Here is a 27,865-nt window from a genome sequence, read left to right as displayed (position 1 = left end):
AGATACTGTGCTGAATGTAAGTATTTTATGAGTCCATGTATGTAAAGTTCTAGAACAAGTAAAACTTCTTTACCATGATAAGCAGAACAATGAATGGCCCAAGAGATAGAAGTCAGGCTGGCAGGAACTGGATAGAATAGGAACATTAAGTGGAAGAAATTTTGTGGGTTACTTAGGTAGAAGATGTACTTGCAAAAACTCATTGAACTGTGAGATCCATGCATTTGACTATTTGTAAGTTACATCAATAAAATAAATGTTTCACTTAAAAAAAAAAAAATCAAGCCATTGCAAATTACTGAGCAAAATCTGGCCAGTCTAAGTAAAGACCAAAACACAGCTAGTCCTATTAACTCTTTGTGGGGAATAAGCTTAGAAATTCCCTGGGTTTACATCAATGGGTTAACAAGTCATAAAGAAGTACAAAGCCATAGGATGCTCACACCCAAGTTTGGGTAAACAAGATTAGGCAAATAAGGATAGAGAAGGGGGGGGCTAAGGCCCCCATAATAAAGTAGGGAGCATAGGCCCCAATACATAGGTATATGAAACAAGATTAGGTATTCAGGGCACAAGTGACCCCCAATTTAGTACTAGAGCAGAAAGCTGCTTTCACATAGGAGGGAAGAGTCAAGTTAGGTAAACAAGGTAATAAACAGGGCAATAGACTGCCTCGCTGCCCAGGGAGAGGATTAACAAAAGAAAAGGTGCCTTGTTAACCCTGAGGTCATGTGTCCTATCTCATCACCTAGGCTAGCTAAGATAAACAGAGGGGGTAGACCTCAGGTCTGCTTTTAACAACTTTCAGCAGGGCCAGGATTTTGTTTGGTATTAACCCAAACCCCTACCCCCTAACCCCGAATATCTTCAAGACTCCCTTTCCCTCAGGTCCATGAGCTAATCTTCACAGATTTATTGTCTCTTTGTGCACGTTCATCACCATGTTTGTAAGCCTTCGGATCCTAATAAAAACAGGGCAAGGACACTTATTGGGGCTCTTGTCTTTTCCCAGACATTAGCCATCTCTGGCATTTTAATCCTGCGTCCAGCTTTCTTGCTAAACAAGAAAGAACTTTAGACTTAGAGTCTACAACAACTCTTGACCTGGGAAAGCAAGTATACCAGTTTCTCTAGTGATAAAAAGTTTATTCATTTACTAAACTCTGCAACTTTGTATGGAGACACTGAGAAGTTCATAGACAATGCCCTACCAGCTTCAAATGAAAAAGTAATACATTTGCATTGATCTTTCAAAATAAGAGCAACATTTAAAACATACTGTTCGATTATAATGATGACAAATGAAACTCAGATTTTCAGGTTAATAGAATACTTAAAATGACTACAGAAATACTGCTAGCAATTTGTTTTTGACATTTAACCATTTTATCCCCTAAATCTCTTTAGTTTCCTACATATTTTCAGTGCATCTGGTAAGAAGAAAGCCTGAGTTATTTTTTAAATAATCTTTCACACTTTTACTTTTTTAATGATTTTTTTAATATTTATGAGAGAGAGAGAGAGAGAGAGAGAGAGAGAGAGAGAGAGAGAGAGAGAGAAAGTGGGGGAGGGACACAGAATCCAAAGCAGGTTGCTTGCTCTGAACAGAGCTGGACACAGAGCTTGAGTTCATGAACTGTGAGATCATGACCTGAGCTGAAGTCAGACTCTTACCCAACTTAGCCACCCAGGCACCCCCTGACTATCCATTTAATAGAAAGAGGAATTCTAAGCAGAAACATTATTGTGAAACCTACAGAATTCAGAGAGAACATGGCCCTGCCAACATTCTGATTTCAGATTTCTAGCCTACAGAATTGAGGAAATACATTTTTGTTTTTAAGCCACCAGTTTGTACTATTTTCTTACAAAGCCTTAGGAAAGTAATTCAGATGTACTAGTGATATATATCCACAGTTCCTATTACTGGATTCGTCACTTAACACTAACATTTGGAAAAGATTTTTAAATGAATTAATATATTAATCAAATCTCTTCTAAAATAGGTAATGTCCTATATTTCACCATGAAAGCAGTGATTTTGGTATTCTTTTCATGTTATTAAAATACTATGAGTGCGGGTATCAATACAGGCCTATAGGGTACATTTGTGGAAAAAGTTGAAGACACATATGGGAGTTTGAAATGTTTATCAAATAAAAGAACACAAAATTGAATAAAACTTTTATTTTAAAACATCACAAATAATTACAAAGATAAATGTCTCAACTGCACAAACTGTTTTATACATATATGTGTATATGTGTGTACACACACACACACACACTTATTTAAACTTTGCTTCATCTTTCATCTTTTTATCTGAGTAAAAAGAAGAATACTTTCCTCATTCAGGAGATTTTTGATGTTGTAATAATTACCTAGAAGTAAAGCAGTAAGAAAAAAAAAGTTATTTCCATAGAAATCATTTCCTTTTGATTAAATGTTTAGCTATCACTAAGGCAGTTAAAAAGTATATACTACCAATTTTTTTTGAAGATAAATTCATCTAAAGTAAGTCTTATTTAATTCCATGAACTAAAAAAATCCAAGAGTTAACCATCACCTGTAATCCAGATAAGGTTTGAAAAAGTGAAAATTTTACATCATTCTGATCATTCTAAATGCAAAGATGAATCAGACAAGGGTGAAGGAAGAGGAAATTTTTCCCTGAATTCAACTGTTATTAGTTCATTGAAACTGCTGTAGATTCCCCTAAACCAGATATATGCATATAAAAGTAATTATAAAAGGTAAAACAGAATCTCAAAGTTTAAAAAGAGCAAATGCTTCTCTTAATTATAAATAACAACAGAAGTAAAATACAGAATAGCCACACATATAAGGTAGGTTTATAGCAGTAAGTACAATACTGTAACACACTGTGACTTTCTATGTATTAGAAGTTGATACATATTAGGATTAACTGAGTTATAATAAATAAAGTGTTCACAACAGTGCTGGTACATACTAAAGACTGTATAAACACTGCTACTATTACTGTCTCCTTTCATTAGAACGTAAGCTCCATGAGGACAGGGATTTTTCCCTATTTGGTTCACTTATGTATCCCATTCTTAAGAGCAGTGTTTGAGAGACTTTCAGTCACCTTCATTGAATGATGAATAAACAAAAGAACAAATTAAAAGTCCTCTTTCCAAAGGCTTGTGCTCTTCAACAGCTAACGAAACACACTATTCTGTATGCTTAAAATAACCTACTAAAAATTGTTTGACGACATAATGTCTTAGAGATAATACAGGAGAAATAATTTTCCTCCTACATTGGACACAACATATCTTCTAACTAAATATTTTTACCTTTAGTAACAAACAACTCCTGTTCAATTTTCAGGTAACCAAATACTAACATACTTACCCAATGATAAAATTAAAATATGTATCAAACTTCTTTGGCATCAGTCACACAACAGTTTCATTTTGACCACTGTGGATTCCATTTGCATGGTGCTCATGAGCAACTATATAAATATTTAACTATATGAAAGAAAATGTATTTAATTATTCTTACCTGAAGGAACATAGAATGAATCCCCAGTTGTTATTATATAAGGTGTTTCGTGTAAGGTACATAAAAGGTCACCAAAGTTAACATAAAAAACCTGTAAAATTAAAAATTAAAATTTCATTTCAAATTGAACCACCACAACTCACTCACTGTAATGAAACTTAAAGGAAACATTTCCTTTAAGAATAAGCAGAAAAATGGCCCTCCAAAGATGTCCACACTCTCATCTCCAGAACTTGTTTTGTTACATGGCAAAAGGGACCTTGAGATGGGGAGATAAATAAGCCTGGATTATCTAGTTGGGCCCATTCTAATCACACAAACCTCTTAAAAGTGGAGAATTGCTTCTGCTGGAAGCAGAAGAGAGATGAAGGAGAGGAAAAGGCAGAGAAATTCAAAGCATGTTAAAGACACCGACTGCTGGCACTGAAGATAAGAGGGCCATGAGCCAAGAAATCGAAGCTACTTCTAGAAGCTAAGAATGACATTCTGACCAAGAGCCAGCAAGGAAATGGGAGCCTCAGTCCTACAACCATGTGGAACTGACTTCTGCCAACAACCTGAACGAACCTGAAAGCAAATTCATCCTAAGAGCCTCCAGAAAAGAATACAGGGCTCCCAACATCTTAATTCCAGCCTTGTGATACTCTAAATGGAATACTCAGCCAAGCTCACCAAAATTCTAACCTATAGGGGCGCCCAGGTGGCTCAGTTGGTTGAGCTTCCGACTCTTGATCTTGGCTCAGATTATGGTCTCACAGTTTGTGGGTTTGAGCCCCATGTCTGGCTCTGCACTGTCAGCACAGAGCCTGCTTAGGATTTTCTCCCCCGTTCTCTCTCTCAAAATAAATAAACATTTAAAAATAGAAGAATTCTAACCTATATAACTATGAGATAATAAATGGGTGTTGTTTTAAGCCACTGGAACTATAGTAATTTGTTAAAACAGCAATAGAAAATTAACATGGGAAGAAATTTCTTTTGTTCTTATTTTTTACCAGCTTATGAAAATTCAGAACCACTGTAAATAAGATCACTTTAGTATACTAGAAAAACAGCTAGGTTTTATATACACCTCGTTGAAGGTTACATGCTCAGGACATGTAATTCAAACTGACAAACCAAAGAGAGAGCAAAAACAAACCAAACAAATGATACATTTAAATAAGTATCAACATTAAGAAAGTAAAAGGATAAAACCAACTCTCAGTCGTACAGGCTTCCATATTCAAACATGGCAATTTTTATATTTATGTGTACGTAGCATCCTGGCAATGATCTGTTTTTTGGCAACTAAAACAACATAAAGCCTTCAAACAATGAGATTCAGATTTTGAGATTTAGCAATCAAAAACATTCTGAGAATTATTCCTCCTCTTCTTCCTCCTTTTTTTTCTTAACTCTTTGTAAAATGAGCCTAAAATACCAGAAAAACAGCAGCTAGCACTTATTTAGCACTTACTCCTTGCCAGCCACTGTTCTGAGCACTTAATTTATATTCATTTAATGTATGTACTTACCAGTGAGACAGGTACTATTTTAATAGCTTTATACAAATGAAGAAATAGAGGCAACAGAGGGGTGTAATTTTCCAAGTTCACAATGTAAATGGCAGAGCTGAGTTTGAACTCAGGCACTTTGATTCCAGAATGCATGCTCTTTTTCTTTAAATTTTTTTTTTTCAATGTTTATTTATTTTTGGGACAGAGAGAGACAGAGCATGAATGGGGGAGGGGCAGAGAGAGAGGGAGACACAGAATTGGAAACAGGCTCCAGGCTCTGAGCCATCAGCCCAGAGCCTGACGCGGGGCTTGAACTCATGGACCACAAGATCGTGACCTGGCTGAAGTCGGACGCTTAACCGACTGCGCCACCCAGGTGCCCCAGAATGCATGCTCTTAATATGATATACTAACTCCCTAAATGGTTCCAAAGGTACTTTTATAATTTAATTAAAAAAATTTTATTACATCTAAAAAAATTTGTCCCAATTTAAAAAACAAAAGGCAACAAACATACTACCCAGAACGTCAAGCATATATTTCTAGGTGTTTTTTTTTTTCTTACCTATTCAGTTTGGCTCTCTAAGCACAACTCCTCATTTCTGTCAACATTTTAGTAAGAAGGCTTTTGAAATACACAAAAATAGAATGTTGAACTACCATGAACAGGGAACTACCTTCCCTGTTCAGTCTCTTTACTTCCCCCATTCCATATTATTTTGCAATAATACCCCAGCATCATAAACCCATCTATAAATATTTCAGCGTGTACTAAAAAATCAAGGTGCTTTTTTATTTTATGTATTTTTTAAAGTCTTGTTTATTTTTTTTTAGTAATCCCCACATTCAAAGTAGGGCTCAAACTCACAACCCTGATATTAAGAGTTGCAGCCTCTGCCAACTAAGCCAGCCAGGTACACCTCAAGGTGCTTTTTAAAAACACGACTACAACAGCATTATCACACCTAAACATGAATATTTAATATCACATACCCAGTCTGTATTAAAATTTCCAATTGTCTCTTAAATGTGTTTTGAAGAGTTTACTTATCCTCTTAAATCACTTAAATCACTATAGTGGCTCTCAATTTGGGGATGATTTCTCAATTTCAGGACACAACAGGCAATATTTGGGAACATTTCTGATTCTTACAACTAGAGAAGTACTATTAGAGTCTATTTGGTAGAGGCCAGGGATGCTTCTAAACATCCCACAATGCACAGAAAGCCCCTACAACAAATAATTATCTGGTCTAAAATGTCAATAGTGCCAGGGTTGAGAAACCCTGATCTATATAGGTTCTACTTGGTTCTTTTTTATTTCTTGCAATGTACTTATTAAAGAAATCGAGCAGCAAAGTTTGTTGTAAAAACCTCTGCACAGCTGAATTTTGCTCATTACACTCCTAGGGGGTCATTTGAAAGGTCATCTATTCTTTATTTCCTATACTGGTAGTTGGATCTTAAAGTTTTGATCAAATTCAGGTATTTTTGTTGTTGTTAATTTTTTTTAAGGGGATGGAAGAGACAAGACTATTTCATACATATTGCTGTATTCTTCCATGAGGAGGCACATAATGTCTGGCTGTCTTTTTTTTCAGATGTTAGCAGAGACTGATGCTCCATATCTAGATAGATCCAACAGTTTCTCAGGGGTTGCAAAATGGTAATATTTCATTCTAACACTTCTTCCTCATGTATTAATTGGAATATTTCTAAGAGAACAAATTTTGCCTCATATCTATTTGGTTACATAATAGTACGGTTTATATGAAAAGGGCAGAATAAATGTTTGATTCTTTCCCTTTATTTACCATATTTGTTGTCAAAATGAGTTAGCTTCCTAGAATTCTCCGACAATGGTGAATTAGTTTTTCTTTTTGTAGCTGTCTTTAAAATTCATGAATTTAGATATAACAGATGTGTATCAATTCACTTAAGTTATTTTTATTGATACTCAAGCTTTCACATCTTTGTTCAATGAAAGCATCTTCAAGTTGGATCCTGTGACCTTATGACCCAATTCTAGTGGTCTTTGGTAAGTTTGCCCATAGGTATGACCAAAATATTTCAAGCTCAGCCCCAGGCCTGCATTCAGACATTTCTCTAAGGAACTCTGGTTCCCTTAAGTGTGTTGCTCTCACTTTTCTGTTTTTCAGTTCTGGAACATTTATTGTCTAATTTTTCAAATATTTCTACACTTCACTCATTTGTTCTTTTATCTCTCTTCTATTTTTTTTCTGTTCCCCACATCGCTTCACTTTTATATTTTCCATTTCTTAATCTCTTCTTGTCTTCTGGGAGAGCTCCACAACCAACTCCTATAGTTAATCTGTTAATTCTTCTGTGGTTTGATTTTAACAAATCTACTACTGCTATCATGTCCCTCTCATAGAGAGTCTTTAACATTGAGTCTGAAGGAAAGAGTTAATGCCCTATGCTGGTTCTCCACCTGGTCCCTTTTGTTTCTCAAAAGCATATATTGAAAAGCACGCTTCATGTTTTGGGCACCTGGGTGGCTCAGTTTGTTAGCCAACTCTCAATTTCAGCTCAGGTCATGATCTCACAGCTTGTAAGATCGAGCCCTGCATTGGGCTCTGAGCTGACTGTGCTGAGCCTGCTTGACATTTTCTCCCTCTCTCAAAAATAAATAAACTTGGGGCGCCTGGGTGGCTCAGTAGGTTAAGCAGCCGACTTCGGCTCAGGTCATGATCTCGTGGTCCGTGAGTTTGAGCCCTGCGTCGGGCTCTGTGCTGACAGCTCAGAGCCTGGAGCCTGTTTCGGATTCTGTGTCTCCCTCTCTCTGACCCTCCCCTCATTCATGCTCTGTCTCTCTCTCTGTCTCAAAAAATAAATAAACGTTAAAAAAATAAAAATAAAAATAAACTTTAAAAATTTAAAAAAAATAAAAGTGTGCTTCATGTTTAAACAAAAAATGTAAAACTATTCTCCTTGTTGTCAAGAAAAAAAAACGAACTCATTTTCATTAAAAACCGTTAAAGACAATATTTCAAAGAAATAAAAATCAACTATAATAACCTAATAACATGTTATATTTCTACAGTTCCTTCAATTTCATTTTTAAATTCTAGTCACAGTAAAATAGGGAACTCTCTATTTTATAAAAGTTTGCTTAAATATTTATCCTAAAGGTCTTCTTATATGGCTATTCTTTAAAATAATATGTCTAAACTGATATAAAAATACTTAGGAGAGTACATGGAACATCTAAGTGCTATATAACTGCTTAGTATCATACAATGGTTTATCTCGTTAGGTCAAAATATAAAATATAACCATTCCTTCCTGCAGCACATTTCAACTGTCTCTAATTTTTGCAATTACCATCAGTGTTACAATAAATACCTACATATGTCCAGCTTCCCTAACCTTTAAATTATGTTCTTAGGAAAATATTCTGAAATGAGATTCATAGGTCAAAGAATACAATTATCTTTCCAATAATTTCTACTAGTTCAGTAAATATAAAATATCCACATTTCTAACGTGGATTCCTTTGAATAGTAGCCAGGTTAAATACTTACAAAACATTCACTACTCAAATTTTCTTTTGTATAATAATGGCATTACAATTTAATGGGTAAGTGCTATTATTTCAATGTTAGTATTGCACAATGCTTATCTAATTAATTGTTCTTTAACGATTATACAGGAATTATTACTTCAGTTAAATGCGTTACTTTTACTCCTTTAATAGCACCTGAAGATCAATAACATTTTAAGATTGGCTTAAAGTATATCTTAAAGTATTTTAAATCTGGGGCGCCTAGGTGGCTCAGTTGGTTAAACGTCCAACTTTTGGTTTTGGGTCAGGTCATAATGTCACGGTTTGTGAGTTTGAGCCCTTTATCAGGCTTTGTGCTGACTGCTTGGGATTCTCTGTCTCCCTCTCTCTCTCTCTCTCTCTCTCTCTCTCTCTCTCTCTCTGCCCTCCCCCGCTCATGAGCACACGCGTGCGCTCTCTCTCACAAAATAAGTAAATAAATTAAAAAAAAATTAAAGCATTTTAAATCTGGATTCTACTTATACTAATGTAATAATGAATTACTCTTTTACTCTCATGTGTAACTTCTTTCCTTGTCTCAAATTGCCCTTCTTTGTTAATACAAATTCAAGGGCCTGCATGTTCTTTCTTTTTTTCCTTCTTGAGTTTACTTCAATTTTGTCAGTAGAAATAATTGTTTTGAACACAATACTCTACTAACCCATGATACCACAAGTTCCTGAAACGCTACTTACTGAAAAATGTGCCTCAGACATAACGTTTTTTAAATGTCAGTAAAATATTACTATTCTTAAAATTTGGTGATTTTCAAATTCTGTAATTTTCAAATTCAAAATGTGCAAATATATGTATCTCACATCAGTGGTGTAGGGGTGTGTATCTCCAATAAGAGACAGAGGCAGAGACTGACCCACCTTGCCATCTCATTATAATTTCAGCCAGTAATACTGCCATATACAGTAATACATTATTTAGTACTTACTGAAGTAACTAGCTTCTAGTCCTCCGTCTACTGCTAATTACATGATTCTGAAGAAGACTTTTAAAACCTCATTGTTGCTAAACTACATGATCTGAGAAACGAGATTTAGGCTTAATTTTCACTGGCTTTACTGATTTGTCTGCAAACCTAGATATATTCTAGGATTCTTTTAAGTAAAGAAACGTCGGAATTTTTGAAGTTTGAAGTTACAGTGCTATGTACAGAACAAGTACTTTTAAATAACCATTGGTTGACCAACTCTAAAAAGACTTAATAAAAAAAATTCTCATGCACTATAGTAATTTCATTTCTGAGAAAATAGTGTTTTTAATGCCTCATCAAGTCCAATAAGTGAGAGTTATACCCAAACATAAATATATGGAGAAATACACTTACCAATATATCTGAGCCAACATGCTGTTTTCCCTTTTCTTGATGTGGTCCTAATATCAATTTTCCCATCGAAAAAATGGGTGTATCCAGTGTTTTATATACCTTCAATTCACCATGCTCAACAAAAAACTGGTATGTATCTCGTGGCCTTAAAAGATCTAAGGGAAAAACACTACTATAAATATAAAGCAATAGCAATAATAATGATCAATGATAGAACATATACACACATATATACAACAAGAGTTATTTCTAGATATAAACCTCATTTACTCGAGCTAAATAAAATGGTAGAGGTAGAATTTTGTCTGCCTTATAAGCTGTGTGACCAGGCAAGTTATTTCTCACCCTGTGCCTGCTTCCTTTTCTATAAAATGAGACAACAGTTCATCTATGTTAGAGTTGTGACTATCAAATGAATTAATGTGTATAAGGTATTTAAAACACTGCCTGGCACAAAATAAGCATTAGATAAGCCTTGGATATTAATGATAATAGTGGCAGTATTATTATTATTTCTATTATAGCTCAGAAAACAAAATTAGCTAAGACACAAGGTAGAATTCCATATCTTTAAAAAGTTTAACAAAGCCCACAATTAACAAATGTATCGTCATAACAACAGATTTTGTGCTTGCCTGACTGATTATTAAATAGCAAGATTTCTGTCATGTGAAGCAAGAGTTCTAATAGATGCTCAAAAATAACTACCTCACTCTTCAATTTCCCTTTTACTTATAAACCTTGCCAAATATATAGTTAATATATTCTTTATCATCAGCTTGTTTCCTTGGATTTTTGGTAATGTTAGTAATCTCACAGGTTATAGGACATAGAAAATACATAGATGCAAGAAACAGATAAAAAGCAATGAACTCCTGACAAACTCACTACTTTTCGAACCTAAACAGCAAATGTTTTAAGATACTACACTAAACAAAATTTTCTGTACTTCTACCTATTGCCAAATAAACAATCTGATTATAAAAATAACTGTGCTACTTAAGATGTCAAATGGAACTTACTTCACAGCCAAAATTTTAAGTGAAAATACCATTACTACCTCTCTGACTTGACCTATTTGTCCTTTGACTTAGGATAAACAGTCCTCAGTACTTACTGGTACTGTCAAAACAGTTAAAACATCTAAATATTTCCTGTATGTAAATACTGCCTGGTTGCTAAACAGCTGAGTGTCCCCTACTTGCCCTTCTCGCACTATAGCCCCTCCTTCGGAACCAATCATGGTGTCCCAGGCACTGTACCTTTAATGTCTACTAGATACAACAGGAGGCTTCTAGGACCCTGTGCTGACCTTAAACTTAAACCTGGCATTTGTGTGGCAGATCACTGTCCTTGCTAGTCATCATCCTAAAGGTCTGATATCCCAGGTATTATTTTTGGTATGTATGACCCATAAGGCTGTCTAAATCCTGCCCACAGTCCCTGTCTGGTCTCACAGTAAGGGGGTATCCTGGGATCTACCAGCTAAATTGCAACAATTACCCATAAAAAGCCCTTGTCCCCATGTGTCCTCTTGATCAAAGAAGACCTGTACCCTACCGGGGAGGCAACACTCCTAATGATAGCACTTGTAACCCAGAGTATAAATGCATTGTGTTATGTGCCCTCTAGATGTTGTTTGGTATCAATGCTCCTCCAGAGTAGTCTTCACACAGTCTGCTTATTGGAATTAGACACCCTACTGGACTTTGGCTCTGAAACAGCTGGGAAGAAAAAGAAAAAGTAGATAGGCTAGTCATCCAGCCAGCAGTTTGCCCTTACTAGCTGTTAAATTAAGCATTTTCAGTATCATCTCTAATCTTACCCATGAGAATCACCTCTCTTGTTTCTGGGTCCTTTACCCTTGTTGGCTGCAACGGATCTCCCAAAGGTACATTCAGATTTAACATGAATTTATTCTCTGCAAAAGAAATATCATTGAAATAGAAACTAGTTAAATAATTCTTCTCAATTAAAAATAAGTCTAGTATGAAATATAGCTACAAACCAACCACAAAAAAAAATTGCCAGAGGCATAACACTCTCTTCCAATTTTCCTATTTATAAATGACCACTCTGATAAAGAAAAATTCAAAAACCACAATGATTTAGTATGGAAGCAAACATACTAAATTTATTTTTGTAAGCTTGATGTGACAACTCTTGATACTCTCGGGTCATCAAGAAGTTATATGGCATACTGAATATCCTTTAAGAGAGCTGAAGTATGTAATACACTTGAGAAAAAAATTTATTGAAATATCTATTTCATTTTATTTGTATTGAAGTAGGCTACAACAGAGTTGAACTCATGACCCTGAGATTAAGACCTGAGTTCAAGAGTCAGATGCTTACTGACTGAGCCACCCAGACACCCCTAAAATATCTATTTTAATCATAGTTTGAGCACAGGAAAGGGCAGTTTCAGTGAAAAGCAATTTACTCATGAGGAAATGCTTTACATTATGCCATTAATAATTTTTTTAAAGAACAAAATCAGCGTATTTCCAAAATCTTGACAAAAGTGGACGGTAAAAAGTAAATTCAAAATAAAAGAAAAACATGGGGCATTGTGTGACTCTTGATCTCAGGGTTGTGGGTTCAAGCCCCACATTGAGTGTAGAGAAAGGAAAGGGGAGGGGAGGAGAAGGGAAGGGAGGAAAGAAATGAAATGAAATAAATGAAATGAAATGAAATGAAATGAAATGAAATGAAATGAAATGAAATGAAATGAAATAAATAAAATAAAATAAAATAAAATAAAATATTCCAAAACTCATAGAATGCAGCAAAAGCAGATGTTAAGAATGAAATTTATGGTTATAAATGCTTGTATTAAGAAAATTTCAAATAAACAACTTCACATTACACCACAAGGAACCAGTAAGAGAAAAGACTTAGCTGAAATTTAGTAAAGGAAGGAAAAAAACAAAAATTAAAAATAAATAAATAAATAAATATCAGAAGTAAATAAAATAGAGACCAGATTAAACAATAACATTGAAAGTAACGACAAGTTTTGCGTTGATTTCTTATCTGGCCCAATCTTGTGGAGTAGTGTGTTAATATTTATGTATTAAATATTTAATATTTACACTGTAGATTCTCTAGCTTTATTTTATTGTTAATCTTCAGTTTTATACCACTATGGCTGGAAAATATACTTGATATGATTTCAGTCTTCTTAAATTTGCAATATTCATCATATTTCTTTTTATGTGATTTTAATAGGGGATTCTTCTGTGTGTACTTGAAGAAAATGTGTATTCTATTTTAAATATATCTTTTAGAACCATGTATTCTGAAGTATGCTTCAAGTAAAAAATGTCGTTAAAAAAAAAAAAAAACTTTAACTGAGGGTACTCATTTAAAATGAAGCATATCAGAGGGGAGGTGGGAGAGGGGCTGGGTGAAATATGTGAAGGGGATTAAGAGTACACTTATAATGAGCACTGAATAATGATGTATAGAATTGCTGAATCACTATATTGTACACGTGAAACTAATATAATACTATATGTTAACTGTACTGGAATTAAATAAAAAACTTAATAGAAAAGACAGAAGAAAAAAAGTGAATTCACCCTAAAGTATTATATCTAAAGGTTTTAGAAATAAATTTCAAAATTTATAAAGAGCTACCTCTCAGAGCACTACTTATTTTTAATGTTTATTTATTTATTTTCAGAGACAGCACAAGCAGGCAAGTGGCAGAGAGAGCAAGAGAAAGAATCCCAAGCAGATTCTGCATTGTCAGCCTTGAGATCATGACCTGAGCAAAATCAAGAGTCAGAGCCACCCAGTTGCCCCACCAGCATACTATTATTTAAAATAAAATCCAAAAGTTACTTTCAGGAATAAGTTCATACTTCTTTCATCATTATCAAGACAGATCCTTTTCCTATTAACTAATTTGTTGACTTTTCCAATGTTTCCTTTTGCCTTCCTTTTAGATGATACTGTGTCTGGGGACAGTATTCCACCAATCACAAATCCTCCTGGAAGTTAACAACAAAAAAGGTAATAAAGTATCATACCTGGGAAAGTAAAAATATTTAAAAAAATTTAAATATAGCATTATTTCCTTTCAGACTACCAGAGGATATACTACTATTCCATTTTACAGCTAGTAACTCAAATAACACAAATACCAACCAACCCCACTTATGTTTCTACTACCCTAAATACAGATGAGCTGATGGAAGATGGGAGAATGATCTCTGTTGCTTGAAATCAACATTCATCAATGGAAGGTTAAAAAACAAACAAAGAGGAGAGGTTCAACATGGCAGAGAAGTAGGGGGACCCAAAGTTCCCTCATCCCTCAAACACAGCAGTGTTGAGGCCAAAGGACTTTGAACTCCAAGAGTCCAGGCTGCAGAGTGACAGAGATTTCTCCAGGGGCCCGGACAACCTGGTAGGCCATAGAGCTACTTTAACAAACAAACAAAGCACACCTGGTACAGGGTCCAAAACAACACTACAATTAGGGAGATAAAGCAATCAGAGTCACAACAACAGAGAGCAAGTAACACACTCCAAAAAACACCTCCTGAAGGGCCAGGCCCTGGACAGTGTATGACCCCTCTTTAATATAGTAGTGCTCACAGGTGCAGGACACATAACAAGCTTTTAAAACACATAAGGTACAGAAAACTAGCCAAAATGACAAAACGGAAGAATTTTCCTCAAAAGAAATTCCAGGAAGTAGCAATAGCTAAGGAATTGATCAAAACAGATATAAACAATATAACTGAACAAGAATTTAGAATAAGTCATAAGATTAATCGCTGGTCTTGAAAAAAGCATAGAAGACAGCAGAGAATCTACTGCTGCATAGATCAAGTAACTAAAAAATAGTCATGAATTAAAAAATGCTGTAAATGAGGTGCAAAATAAAATAGAGGTGGTGACAGTGAGGATTGAAAAGGCAGAGGGGAGAATAAGTAAAATAGAAGATAAAATTATAGAAAAAGATGAAGCTGGAGTTGACTCTAGAAGATGGTGGCGTAGGAGGACACTGGGCTCACCACGTCCTGAGCGCTTAGATTCCACCCACATCTGCCTAAATAACCCAGAAAACTGCCAGAAGACTAGCAGAACAGACTCTCCAGGGCCAAGAGTAGACAAGTGGCTCATGGAAGAGCAGAGAGGCGATGCGCGCTATACGGACTGGTGGGAAGGAGCTGGGGCGGTGGAGGGGCAGCCTGCCTGCCAAGGCAGAGCCCCCGAAGTCTGGCTTGCAAAAGTGGAGGGGCCGGACTGTGTGAGTTCTGACAGCCAGCAGGACTTAACATCTGGCATGTTATAAGCCAACAGCTCTGTTCGGAGAGCAGGAGGATAACAGGACACCGGGAGGGAGAGGTGTTGAGCCCTGGAAGACAGAGCTCAGTTCGGCAGGGAACAAAGGCGCTGGCAAGCACCATCTCCCTCTCCCATCCCCCAGCCGAAATCCCAAAGGGAACCAGATCCCCTCATCGAACTTGCTTGCACCGCGCAAACACCCAATGCTGTGCTTCTGTGGATCCATCCTTCCCACGGGTCTGCCTCCCTCCTGGTGCTACAGGGCCCCTCCCGCAGGGGACCACCGATGGCAAAGGGAGCTAAGCCTGCCCCTCCCACCACTGTGCATCTTGTGGATCCACCCCGGCTAATAGACCAGATCCCATAGAAGCAGCACCACAAGCCTGGCACGTGCAAGTAGCCCAGACAGGGGCCACACCACTCCACAGTGAGTCCTACCCCTGGGAGAGGAGAAAATAAGGTACACACCAGTCTGATTGTGGCCCCAGCAGTGCGCTGGGGCAGACATCAGGTCTGACTGTGGCCCCGCGCACCAACACAAGTTACCTGGACAGTACAGGGAAGTGCTCTGCAGTTTAGAGCCACCCAAGGGACTACCCAAAATGACGAAACAGAAGAATTTTCCTCAAAAGAAACTCCAGGAAGTAGCAACAGCTAACAAAATGATCAGAAACCATTTAAGCAATACAAAGGAACAAGAATTTAGAATAATAGTCATAAAATTAATTGCTGGGCTTGAAAAAAGCATAGAGGACAGCAGAGAATCTATTGCTACAGAGATCAAGGGACTAAGAAATAGTCATGAGGAGCTAAAAAATGCTATAAATGAGGTGCAAAATAAAATGGAGGCGACCACAGCTCGGACTGAAGAGGCAGAGGAGAGAATAGGTGAAGTAGTAGATAAAATGATGGAAAAAGAGGAAGCTGAGAAAAAGAGAGATAAAAAAATTCAGGAGTGTGAGGGGAGAATTAGAGAACTCAGTGATGCAATCAAATGGAACAACATCCATATCATAGGAATTTCAGAAGAAGAAGAGAGAGAAAGGGGCTGAAGGTGTACTTGAACAAATCATAGCTGAGAACTTCCCTGATCAGGGGAAGGAAAAAGGCATCGAAATCCAAGAGGCACAGAGAACTCCCTTCAGATGTGACTTGAATCAATCTTCTGCATGACATACCATAGTGAAACTGGCAACATACAGGGATAAAGAGAAAATTCTGAAAGCAGTTAGGGATAAACAGGATGTAACTTACAAAGGGAGACCCATAAGACTAGTGGCAGACCTATCTACTGAAACTTGGCAGGCCAGAAAGGAATGGCAGGAAATCTTCAATGTGACGAACAGAAAAAATATTGCAGCCGAGAATCCTTTATCCAGCAAGTCTGTCAGAATTAACAGAAGGAGAGATAAAGGTCTTCCCAAACAAACAAAAACTAAAGGAATTCATCACCACTAAACCAGGCCTACAAGAGATCCTAAGGGGGATTCTGTGAGTGAAATGTTGCAAGGACCACAAAGTACCAGAGACATCACTACAAGCATGAAACCTACAGACAACACAATGACTCTAAACCCCTATCTTTCAATAATAACACTGAATGTAAATGGATTCATTGCTCCAACCAAAAGACACAGGGTATCAGAATGGATAAAAACATAAGACCCATCTATTTGCTGTCTACAAGAGACTCATTTTAGACCTGAGGACACCTTCAGATTGAAAGTGAGGGGATGGAGAACTATCTACCATGCTACTGGAAGTCAAAAGAAAGCTGGAGTAGCCATACTTATATCAGACAAACTAGACTTTAAAGGCTGTAACAAGAGATGAAGAAGGGCATTATATAATAATCACAGGGTCTATCCAGCAGGAAGAGCTAACAATTATAAATATCTATGCGCCGAATACAGGAGCCCCCAGATATATAAAACAATTAATCACAAACATAAGCAACCTTATTGATAAGAATGTGGTAATTGCAGGGGACTTTAAAACCCCACTTACAGAAATGGATAGATCATCTAGACACAGGATCAATAAAGAAACAAGGGCCCTGAATGATACATTGGATCAGATGGACTTGACAGATATATTTAGAACTCTGCATCCCAAAGCAACAGAATATACTTTCTTCTTGAGTGTACATGGAACATTCTCCAAGATAGATCACATACTGGGTCACAAAACAGCCCTTCATAAGTATAAAAGAATTGAAATCACACCATGCATACTTTCAGACCACAATGCTATGAAACTTGAAATCAACCACAGGAAAAAGTCTGGAAAACCTCCAAAAGCATGGAGGTTAAAGACCACCCTACTAAAGAATGAATGGGTCAACCAGGCAATTAGAGAAGAAATTAAAAAATATATGGAAACAAACAAAAATGAAAATACAACAATCCAAATGCTTTGGGATGCAGTGAAGGCAGTCCTGAGAGGAAAATACATTGCAATCCAGGCCTATCTCAAGAAACAAGAAAAATCCCCAATACAACATCTAACAGCACACCAAAAGGAAATAGAAGCAGAGTAGCAAAGACACCTCAAACCCAGCAGAAGAAGAGAAATAATAAAGATCAGAGCAGAAATAAACAATATAGAATCTAAAAAAAAACTGTAGAGCAGATCAATGAAACCAAGAGTTGGTTTTTTGAAAAAATAAACAAAATTGATAAATCCCTAGCCAGACTTCTCAAAAAGAAAAGAGAGAGGATCCAAATAGATAAAATCACAAATGAAAATCGACTTACCACAACCAATCTCACAGAAATACAAGCAATTATCAGGAAATACTAAGAAAAATTATATGCCAACAAACTGGACAACCTGGAAGAAATGGAAAAATTCCTAAGCACCCACACACTTCTAAAACTCGAACAGGAAGAAATAGAAAACTTGAACAGATCCATAATCAGCAAAGAAATTGAATCAGTTATCAAAAATCTCCCAACAAATAAGAGTCCAGGACCAGAAGACTTCCCTGGGGATCTATGAGACTTTTAGAGCACAGTTAATACCTATCCTTCTCAAGCTGTTCCAAAAAATAGAAAAGGAAGGAAAGCTTCTGAACTCATTCTATGAAGCATTACCTTGATTCCCAAACCAGACAGAGACCCCACAAAAAAGGAGTTACAGGCCAATATCCCTGATGAACATGAATGCAAAAATTCTCAACAAGATATTAGTAAATCAAATTCAACAGCACATAAAAAGAATCATTCACCATGATCAAGTGGGATTCATTCCTGGACTGCAGGGCTGGTTCAATATTTGCAAATCAATCAATGTGATACATCACATTAATAAAATAAAGGATAAGAGCCATATGATCCTGTCAATCGACACAGAAAAAGCATCTGACAAAATTCAGCATCTTTTTTAATAAAAACCCTCAAGAACGTTGGGATAGAAGGAACATACCTAAGCATCGTAAAAGTCATATATGAAAAGCCCACCACAGCTAACATCATCCTCGATGGAAAAAAACTGAGAGCTTTCCCCCTGAAATCAAGAACATGACAGGGATGTCCACTCCCACCACTCTTGTTTAGCATTGTGTTGGAAGTCTTAGCATCAGCAATCAGACAACAAAATGAAATAAAAGGCATCAAAACTGGCAAAGAAGTCAAACTTTCACTTTTCCCAGACAACATGATACTCTGCATGGAAAACCCACAAGACTTCACCAAAAGGCTACTAGAACTGATACATAAATTCAGCAAAGTCGCAGGATATAACATCAATGTACAGAAATCAGTTGCATTTCTATACACCAATAATAAAATATCAGAAAGAGAAATCAAGAAATGATCCCATTTATAATTGTACCAAGAACCATAAAATACCTAGGAATAAACCTATCCAAAGATGTAATAGATCTGTATGTTGAAAACTATAGAAAATTTATAAAGGGAATTGAAGAGAACACAAAGAAATGGAAAAACATTCCATGCTCATGGATTGATTAGAAGAACAAATATTGTTAAAATGTCTATCCTAGGGGCGCCTGGGTGGCTCAGTCAGTTGGGCGTCCAACTTCGGCTCAGGTCATGATCTCGCGGTCCGTGAGTTCGAACCCTGCATCAGGCTCTGGGCTGACAGCTCAGAGCCTGGAGCCTGTTTCGGATTCTGTGTCTCCCTCTCTCTCTGACCCTCCCCTGCTCATGCTCTGTCTCTCTCTGTCTCAAAAATAAATAAAACGTTAAAAAAAAAAAATTTTTTTTTTAAAGTCTATCTACCCAAAGCTATCTACACATTCAATGCGATCCCAATCAAAATTGTACCGGCATTCTTCTCAAAGCTAAAACAAACAATCCTAAAATTTGTCTGGAACTACAAAAGATCCCGAAGAGCCAAAATAATATTGAAAAAGAAAACCAAAGCATCACAATTCCAGACTTTAGTCTCTACTACAAAGCTGTAATCATCAAGACAGCATGGTATTGACACAAAAACACACACACAGACCAATGGAATAGAATAAAAACCCAGAATTAGACCCACAAATGTATGGCCAACTAATCTTTGACAAAGCAGGAAAGAGTATCCAATGGAAAAAAGACATCTCTTTAGCAAATGGTGTTGGGAGAACTGGACAGCAACATGCAGAAGAATGAAACTAGACCACTTTCTTACACCATACACAAAAATAAACTCAAAATGGATGAAAGACCTAAATGTGAGACAGGAAACCACCAAAACCCTAGAGGAGAAAGCAAGCAACAACCTCTTTTGACCTCAGCCACAGCAGTTTCTTGCTCAACACATCTCCAAAGGTAAGGGAATTAAAAGCAAAATGAACTACTGGGACCACATCAAGATAAAAAGTTTCTGCACTGCAAAGGAAATAATCAACAAAACTAAAAGGCAACTGATGAATTGGGAAAAGATATTTGTAAATGACATATTGGAGAAAGAGTCAGTATCCAAAATCTATAAAGAACTTACAAACTCAACACCTGAAAAGCAAATAATCCAGTGAAGAAATAGGCAGAATACATGAATACACACTTTTCCGAAGAAGATATCCAGATGGCTAACAGACACATGAAAAGATGCTCAACGTCATTCATCATCAGGGAAATACAAATTAAAACCATAGAGATACCACCTCACACCGGTCAGAGTGGCTAAAATGAACAACTCAGGAAACAACAGATGCTGGCGGGATATGGAGAAATGGGAACCCTCTTGCACTGTTGGTGGGAATGCAAACTGGTACAGTCCCTCTGGAAAACAGTGTGGAGGTTCCTCAAAAAATTAAAAACAGAATTACTCTACGACCCAGCAATAGCACTACTAGGAATTTACCCAAAGGACAGGAGTGCTGATGCATAGGGGCACTTGTAACCCATTGTTTATAGCAACACTTTCAACAAAGGCAAATTATGGAAACAGCCTAAATGTCCATCAACTGATGAATGGATAAAGAAGATGTGGTTTATATATACAATGGAATACTACTTAGCAATGAGAAAGAATGAAATTATGCCATTTGCAGCAACATGGATGGAACTGGAAGGTGTTATGCTAAGTGAAGTAAATCAGTCAGAGAAAGATATTATATGTTTTCTACTCATATGTGGAACTTGAGAAACTTAACAGGAGACCATTCGGGAAGGGAAGGGGAAAAAACATAGTTACAAACAGAGACTAAGGAGACAAACTTTAAGAGACTCTTAAATACAGAGAACAATCTGAGGGTTGATGGGAGAGTGGGGGAGAGGGAAAAATGGATGATGGACATCGAGGAGGGCACTTGTTGGGATTAGCACTGGATGTTGTATGTAAGTGATGAACCACAAAAAAGAAATCTACCCCAAAAAGCAAGAGCACACTGTACATACTATATGTTAGCCAATTTAACAATAAACTATATTTAAAATAAACAAATAAATAAAAAACAAAGAACACAAAGGCCAGCAATGAAATATTTATAATAATCCACATGCAAGCTTAGCTCACTGACTTACATTTACCCATCACAGAAAGGAAATAACTTTTAGAGAACACTCATTGTACTTCCTTGCCCACTCTCTACATTATGTAGAGAAATATGATGAGAAAGTGGGATGAGAACAGTAAAGGGAAATACTTAATATCTGCCAGTCATAATTTTCTCATATTCTGATCTAGTGACTCATTTTATGCATTTAAAAAACCTTGTTTAATAGTATGGAATAATAAAACTCTATAAAGCCACACACTCACCTCAAACTGCTACCAAATAGAGAAAAAGAAAAGCATCTCTATAGTAATCAGACAAATTTGTACTTGAATCTATTCTTGACTCATTTTTGAAGGATGATGATAAAATGAGGTAATCTGAGTAAATATTAAGATAGTGCTTGAAACGTAATATATATAAATAAACTGTGGCTATCCTCATTATTTTTTATTGTCAGATATTAAAGTGTAAATTGGAATTTACCTGATGGCCTTCCATGATAATCTATTCGCTCTCCTCGCCAATATTCCAAAGGTTTCAATCGTGTTCTCTTGGTCCTGCGAACATCTGGTGTGTTGGAAGGCAATACTGTAAAAAAATATTAAACAAAAATGTATACATATAAATGTTTAGTTGTATGGTACTTTGTAGTGGAAAAATTGATATTACCCTATAGAACACTATTGTTTCTAGACAAACCAATAGAAAAACAAAATTTTACAATATATTTGTGTTAGTAATTAAAGAAATGCCAATGTAACAATAAACTAAAAAATTGGCAAAGATTAAAAAACTTAACACTCAGAGTGAATGAGGTTAAAGAGGCACAGAAATAAATACACTGTAGGTGGAAATATAAACAGATTGAGGATAAATTAGCAATAACTATTATAATAATCTTTGATTCAGAATTTAATTTATAGAAAAGGAGTTTGCAAAAATATTCACAATAAGAGCCAAAGCTAGAGGTGGCCCAAAATGGTGGCATAGGGAAGACCCTCAATTCCCATTCTCATGGACACACTGAACCCACACCAAGATATAGAGCGATTCCTCCTGAAGAACTGAGAGCTGACTGAACAGGTTCTGCTCAACAAAGGACAGAGGGACACAGAGAGAAAGGAGAGACAACACACAGTAACATCAGAAACCCTACCCTGATACTGTGACCTGCAAAAGGAATGGATGTCACTGAGAAATGCAGATTCACCTGCTCTGAGGCACAAAAACAAAAGAAAACAAAACGATACAAAACAATATAAAACAAACAAAACAGTGGTTTAAAGGGTACTGGACCCAAACTGAAGGAAATTCATTTACTAACCCTACAGCATCTGCCAAAAAGTGGTGGAGCTGCCAGAACTCTCTCCAGATCAGAGGTGCTGGCAAGCACTATTGCTTATGTTCTTCCACCTTGATAACGCAGATGGGATCAGAATTTGGGTGCTCTAGCTAGTCTGCTAGGGTTGCTAGACAGCCCCAGGACCCTAGCTCCAGCTATCCTCACAGGGTAGCAAACCATCCCTGCACCCTAGCTCCAGCCACCCAACCAAGACAGTGCTCGCATGAAGCACCCAGGGACCCCCTCCATCCTACCCTTGCTCCAGCTCCAGCCATCATGCCAAGGTGACCCCAGCCCAAGCACAGTCCAGGTCCAGCCATCGACATGGGGCAGCCTCGGCATGAAATGCCCCAGAACCCTCAGCCCATGCTCACTCTGGCTCCAGCTGGCCAGGCAAAGCTGCCAAGCACACACAGTCTATACAGGTGATATTCCTACACAAGTCCACTTCTTCAAGACCAAGAGAGGAAGCTGTTCTAATTCAGAGAAACAAATAGAACATTAGACAAAATAAGGAGACAGAAAAATATGTTGCAAACCAAAGAGCAAGATAAACCACACCGAAAAAAAAAAAAAAAAAAAAAATATATATATATATATATATATATATATATATATAGGAAATAAAAAGGAACAATCCACCTGGGCACCTGGGTGGCTCAGTTGGTTAAATGTCCGACTTCAGCTCAAGTCAAGATCTCGTGATTCGTGGGTTCAAGCCCCGCATCAGGTTCTGTGCTGACAGCTCAGAGCCTGGAGCCTGCTTCTGATTCTGTGTCTCCCTCTCTCTCTCTCTGTCCCTCTCCTGCTTGTGCACTCTCTCTCTCAAAAATAAATAAACTTAAATATATATATATATATGTATCACTATACATTAACCGAAACTAAATAACTAAATATTTTTTAAAAGCAGTAGAAAAAAAAAGCAGTATCAATAAACTGAAACTCTTATAAATAATCATTACAACTTTTAAAATACTTTGGTTGTTACAGTTTATCATAACCATCTACCTGGCTTTCTGTTAGAAGTATTTCTTCCGAATTCTCAAGAGCTAAGTTTTGGAGTCAAACTTACATACTAACTATACCATGAACCAGTTGTGAAATATCACAGAAGCTAAAGTCATTCAACATCTGTAGTTTTTTCCATCTGTCTAATAAGGATAAATAATAGAAACCACCTCATGGAGTTTTGTGAGATATAAATTAATATAATGCTGTAAAATGCCTGATATATAGCAATTCATTAAACAGTAACTATTACTGTTTTTTTCATTCATTCATTACACCCAACACGGGGCTCAAACTCATGACCTCGAGATCAAGAGTCACATGCTCTTCCAACTCAGCCAACCAGGCAACCTTCTATTACTTTTTTTTTTTTAATGGGCAAAGCTATATAGTCAAGAATGTTCATGGTAGTACTATTCATAGTTAGAAAACAAAAACCAGTTTGAACACCATCTAAATGCTCCACAGTAGGAAATTTGTAAATTGAGGTAGTTACGTGTGCATGTTTGTATACATAAATCCACTCATTTTATCTGAACAATGCAAAGTTCTATATACTAAACTCACTTTATTGGCTATATAATTAAATTCCTATGCTCTTACTTACTGTTTGTTAGAAATTTCCAATTCTGAAAGTAGTTTATTAAAATTTCCCAGTCTAACTGTACTGTTTAAATAAAAATCTTGCTTTTTCTTTTTTTCTTTATACATTTTAGTTGGTAGGTTGTTTGGTACATAAGAGTTTGTGATTTTTCTTTCTATTTCATTAATTCTTTATTTTATCACTAATGCCCTTCTTTATTCTGTTCAGCACTTGTATTTTAACCTTAAATTCCACTTTGCCTAATACTGAAATTACACTATTTTCTTTATATTACACTAGCCCACTTAATTTTTTGACAATCTTTTATTTTAAAACCTGTTTTAAGTGTTTCTTATAAACACATAAGTCAATTTGTACTATTCAACCAAATCTGAGAGTCCCTACATGAGAGGAATTCAATCCACTTACACTTATTTAGTATAACAACTAACTTGTTTCCTTTTATTCCTTCCATCTTACTTTACACTTACTAGTTATATCAGTGCTTCTTCTTTCTCATTTTTATTGGTTCCAACAAATGCCCATTTCTTTTTCCTCTCTTCCCTTGGTCATTTCAAAGTTCTACTGTGATTTTTCACTCTAATATTGGTCACCTTCCCATTCCTGACACTCAAAAGTCAAACTCTCATTTCTCCGTGATTATACTTAAAACATTATATAACCCTTACCAAGATACACTCTCCTCTCCTTTTTCTCATTCAGTAAAATAAAACTTTTAGACTACTTTTATTTTTTTTAATTTTTTTTTATGTTTATTTATTTTTGAGACAGACAGAGCATGAGTGGGGGAGGGCCAGAGAGGTGGAGACACAGAATCCGAAGCAGGCTCCAAGCCATCAGCACAGAGCCTGATGCGGAGCTCGAACTCACAAACCACGAGATCATGATCTAAGCCGAAGCCGGACGCTCAACTGACTGAGCCACTCAGGCGCCCCTAGACTACTTTTTATACCACTCTTCTGCCACTACTCTCTTCCCTACCATACTAAGTTGTATTAATATAGTCTGGATTTCAAGGTACTATTACAAAATCATTATTTAGCACTTATAAATCCCCATTCACATTAGCATTAGTTACTAGTCACACCCCAAGGTAATCAGCAATGATTCACATCCTTGTATAATAATCCTCTCCCCTAAGATGTATGTGTGAACTGTGACTTTCTTCTCATTTGGAGAGTATGGCGATAGTAATAGTAACAATATATAATCCTGTGATTACATCATGATTTTATATATATATATATATATATATATGTATGTATACACACACACACACACACACACACACACACACACATATATGACAATATATAGGGTATTATACATTTAAGACACCATCTAGCAGAAGCAGAGAGAAATTCTTCCTTGCTGGCTCTGAAGAACCAAGGTGCCACACTGTGAAGGGGCGTCTGGAAAGGGTCATGTGGCAAGGAACTGCAAGTACCCTTTAGAAGCTGAAAAGTAATGGCCCATGGCTGACAGCTAGCAAGAAAACAGGAACCTCCGTCCCACAATTTCAGGGAACTGAATTCTAACAACCACATTAGCTTTGAAGAGGACCTCAGATGACACCACAGCCCAGGATGATACTTCGGATTGCAGCCTATGAGACCCTTGAACAGAGGACCCAGCTAATCTGTGCCTGGGCTTCTGACCCACAGAAAATACGGATAATAAATAAACGTGTGTTGTCTAAGCCACTAAATTTATGGTAATTTAGTACATACCAACAGAAAACGAATACACATTATTTAAATTTAACCACATATATTACAAGAACTATTCCTCATCACTGTTTCCTCTCTTGGACTCCATTCTGATTTATCTACTTGTTTAGAATACCTCATATGAGTATTCTGCCTGGAGGATTTAGAGTAAACTCAATCTTTGCATTATCTGCAAAGTAAATTCACTTATCAGTAAGAAAAATATGTTGGCCAGATATAAGATTATTGGATTATAATACATCTCTAGGCTACAGATGTTATTTTATTCTTCCAATGTTACACAGATAAGCAGTGCTAGTCATTTTTTCTCCTTTATCTGTAACCTTTTCATTCTAAAAGCTTCCCTATATTCTTGAAATTTAGGACTTTTATTCACTGATGACTAGAAGTATATCTTTTTGAAGGATTTTGACTAAAAGTTGGCAAACTCATTCAAATTACAGATAGGAGCCAATCTTTAATCCAGGGGTTTTCTTTAACATATTACTAGTAATTCTCTCTCCTCCATCTGTTTCTCTTTACTGTAAATCCTATTCTTTGCAAGTTTTCTCAACTGTCTCCATGTTATTTCCATTGCATACCTTTTTTCCCCTCATGATTTCCATCTTTCTATATTTCATCTCTGAGGAATTTCTTCCATGTCAACACCAGCTACTAATTCAGCTCTCAGTAACAGTGACCATCTTTATTTTCACTTCATCTACCAACTTTTTAAATTGAAAAAATAGGGTTTTTCAATACCAGAAAGTTTTCTATGCTGTAAATGAATCTTTCTTTTATTGTTAAAATTGTTATCTACTGCAAAAATTCTAGCTCACCAGTAGCTGACTACTGTTTTTAGGCATAATGCTTGATTTTCCTCTCTTTGGTTGATAAAGCCCCTGCTGAGGAACATTTTTATTTCTCTTTGCCTACTCTTGACTAGTTAGCAATCCACTTCAAGACAAGCATTAAGCACTAAGAGTCTCTCTTCATTGGGCCCAAAATACTGACAAGATGTGAGTTTGTGGTTGAAGCAATCCAAGGAAGTTTCTCTTCCAGTGAGTGGTTCTCTTCAGGTACAAGTGCAGGGGCACTCCCAACCTCAAGCACAGAGAGAAACATACAAGGGCACTCCAATCCTACAAAGGTGAGAGGTCCCATGAATCTTGACTGGCAAATATCTCTTTGGGAAGCACAGAGTTTTAATCCTCCATGAACTCTCCATGGGTTCCTCAGCTCCCATCTTTGCCTACTTATTTATTCCAGTTACGGCTTTGTTTACAAGTCAACTGGATAAAAACAGGAGTTGTCAGGGATGTCATCTACCTAGCAGTTCTATTTTACAGATTCTCTGCCCTAGCTTTTAGCCTAGGTGAAATCATGCTTCCTACTATTACTATGTGAAAAAGAGTGAGAGGGATAAAGGATTTATTAAGTGAACAATAAAGAAAATCATTGGCCGGAGATGAGTTATTGTAAAATTCATGAAAACTAAACACTTGGTTTTAATTTATCTGTCAGTTAATCCAAATACTTCCCCCTGCTTCAGAAAAATTAAGTCCTACTTAGTAACAGAGATTTTATAATATGAAGATATTAAAAGAAATAATCTTACCTAACTTGTGATGTATTTTATTCACTGATAGTACTCTAGATATTTTTACTCCTGAGTCACCTGCAAAATGCAAATGATAATATCATGAATAAGACTGTTAATTCCATGTTGAATTAAAGTGTATTAGTTGGTCAATTTCAATATTAAATAAATATTAATTAAATCAATCGATTAAATCAATATTAAAGAAATTTTAACCTGACAATACATTTTATTACTTCTTTTACTTTCTACTGCCAAGGAATAAAGACTAATGAAACATTTCTCTAGATTTTGCTATAATGTATATGTCTAAGGAGCTTAATAGTTAAAAATAACAGAAAAGCAGGCTTCTATTGGCTTCTGGACTTCAGGTGAAATAAGCTACTTGGTAGATAAAAATGCAGGGTG

General features: G+C 36.4%; 1 protein-coding gene across 5 annotated transcripts in view; it reads right to left on the bottom strand.

Annotated features, from left to right (window-relative positions):
* Nucleotides 1-2,172: 2,172 nt before the first annotated feature.
* Nucleotides 2,173-27,865, bottom strand: part of CENPC (centromere protein C) — an 80,879-nt gene continuing 55,186 nt past the window's right edge. The window contains exons 13-19 of one of the 5 annotated variants that reach the window (XM_006931085.5): nt 27,476-27,535; nt 21,675-21,779; nt 13,804-13,932; nt 11,760-11,855; nt 9,935-10,089; nt 3,532-3,622; nt 2,173-2,381 (exon numbers count right to left, since the gene is read on the bottom strand). In XM_006931085.5, the coding sequence (XP_006931147.1) occupies nt 2,311-2,381; nt 3,532-3,622; nt 9,935-10,089; nt 11,760-11,855; nt 13,804-13,932; nt 21,675-21,779; nt 27,476-27,535 (707 nt within the window). In that variant the 3' untranslated portion in view covers nt 2,173-2,310. Of the gene's footprint in view, nt 2,382-3,531; nt 3,623-9,934; nt 10,090-10,150; nt 11,659-11,759; nt 11,856-13,783; nt 13,933-21,674; nt 21,780-27,475; nt 27,536-27,865 lie in introns of those variants that run through there. The other 4 variants (XM_019829418.3, XR_002156287.3, XR_006597033.1 and 1 more) reach the window with 4 other exon arrangements.

The sequence above is a fragment of the Felis catus genome, chromosome B1 (assembly GCF_018350175.1).
Source record: "Felis catus isolate Fca126 chromosome B1, F.catus_Fca126_mat1.0, whole genome shotgun sequence".
Lineage (NCBI taxonomy): Eukaryota > Metazoa > Chordata > Mammalia > Carnivora > Felidae > Felis > Felis catus.
The sequence above is the reverse complement of the archived record's forward strand: the minus strand, read 5'-3'. Positions and strand labels throughout refer to the sequence as shown.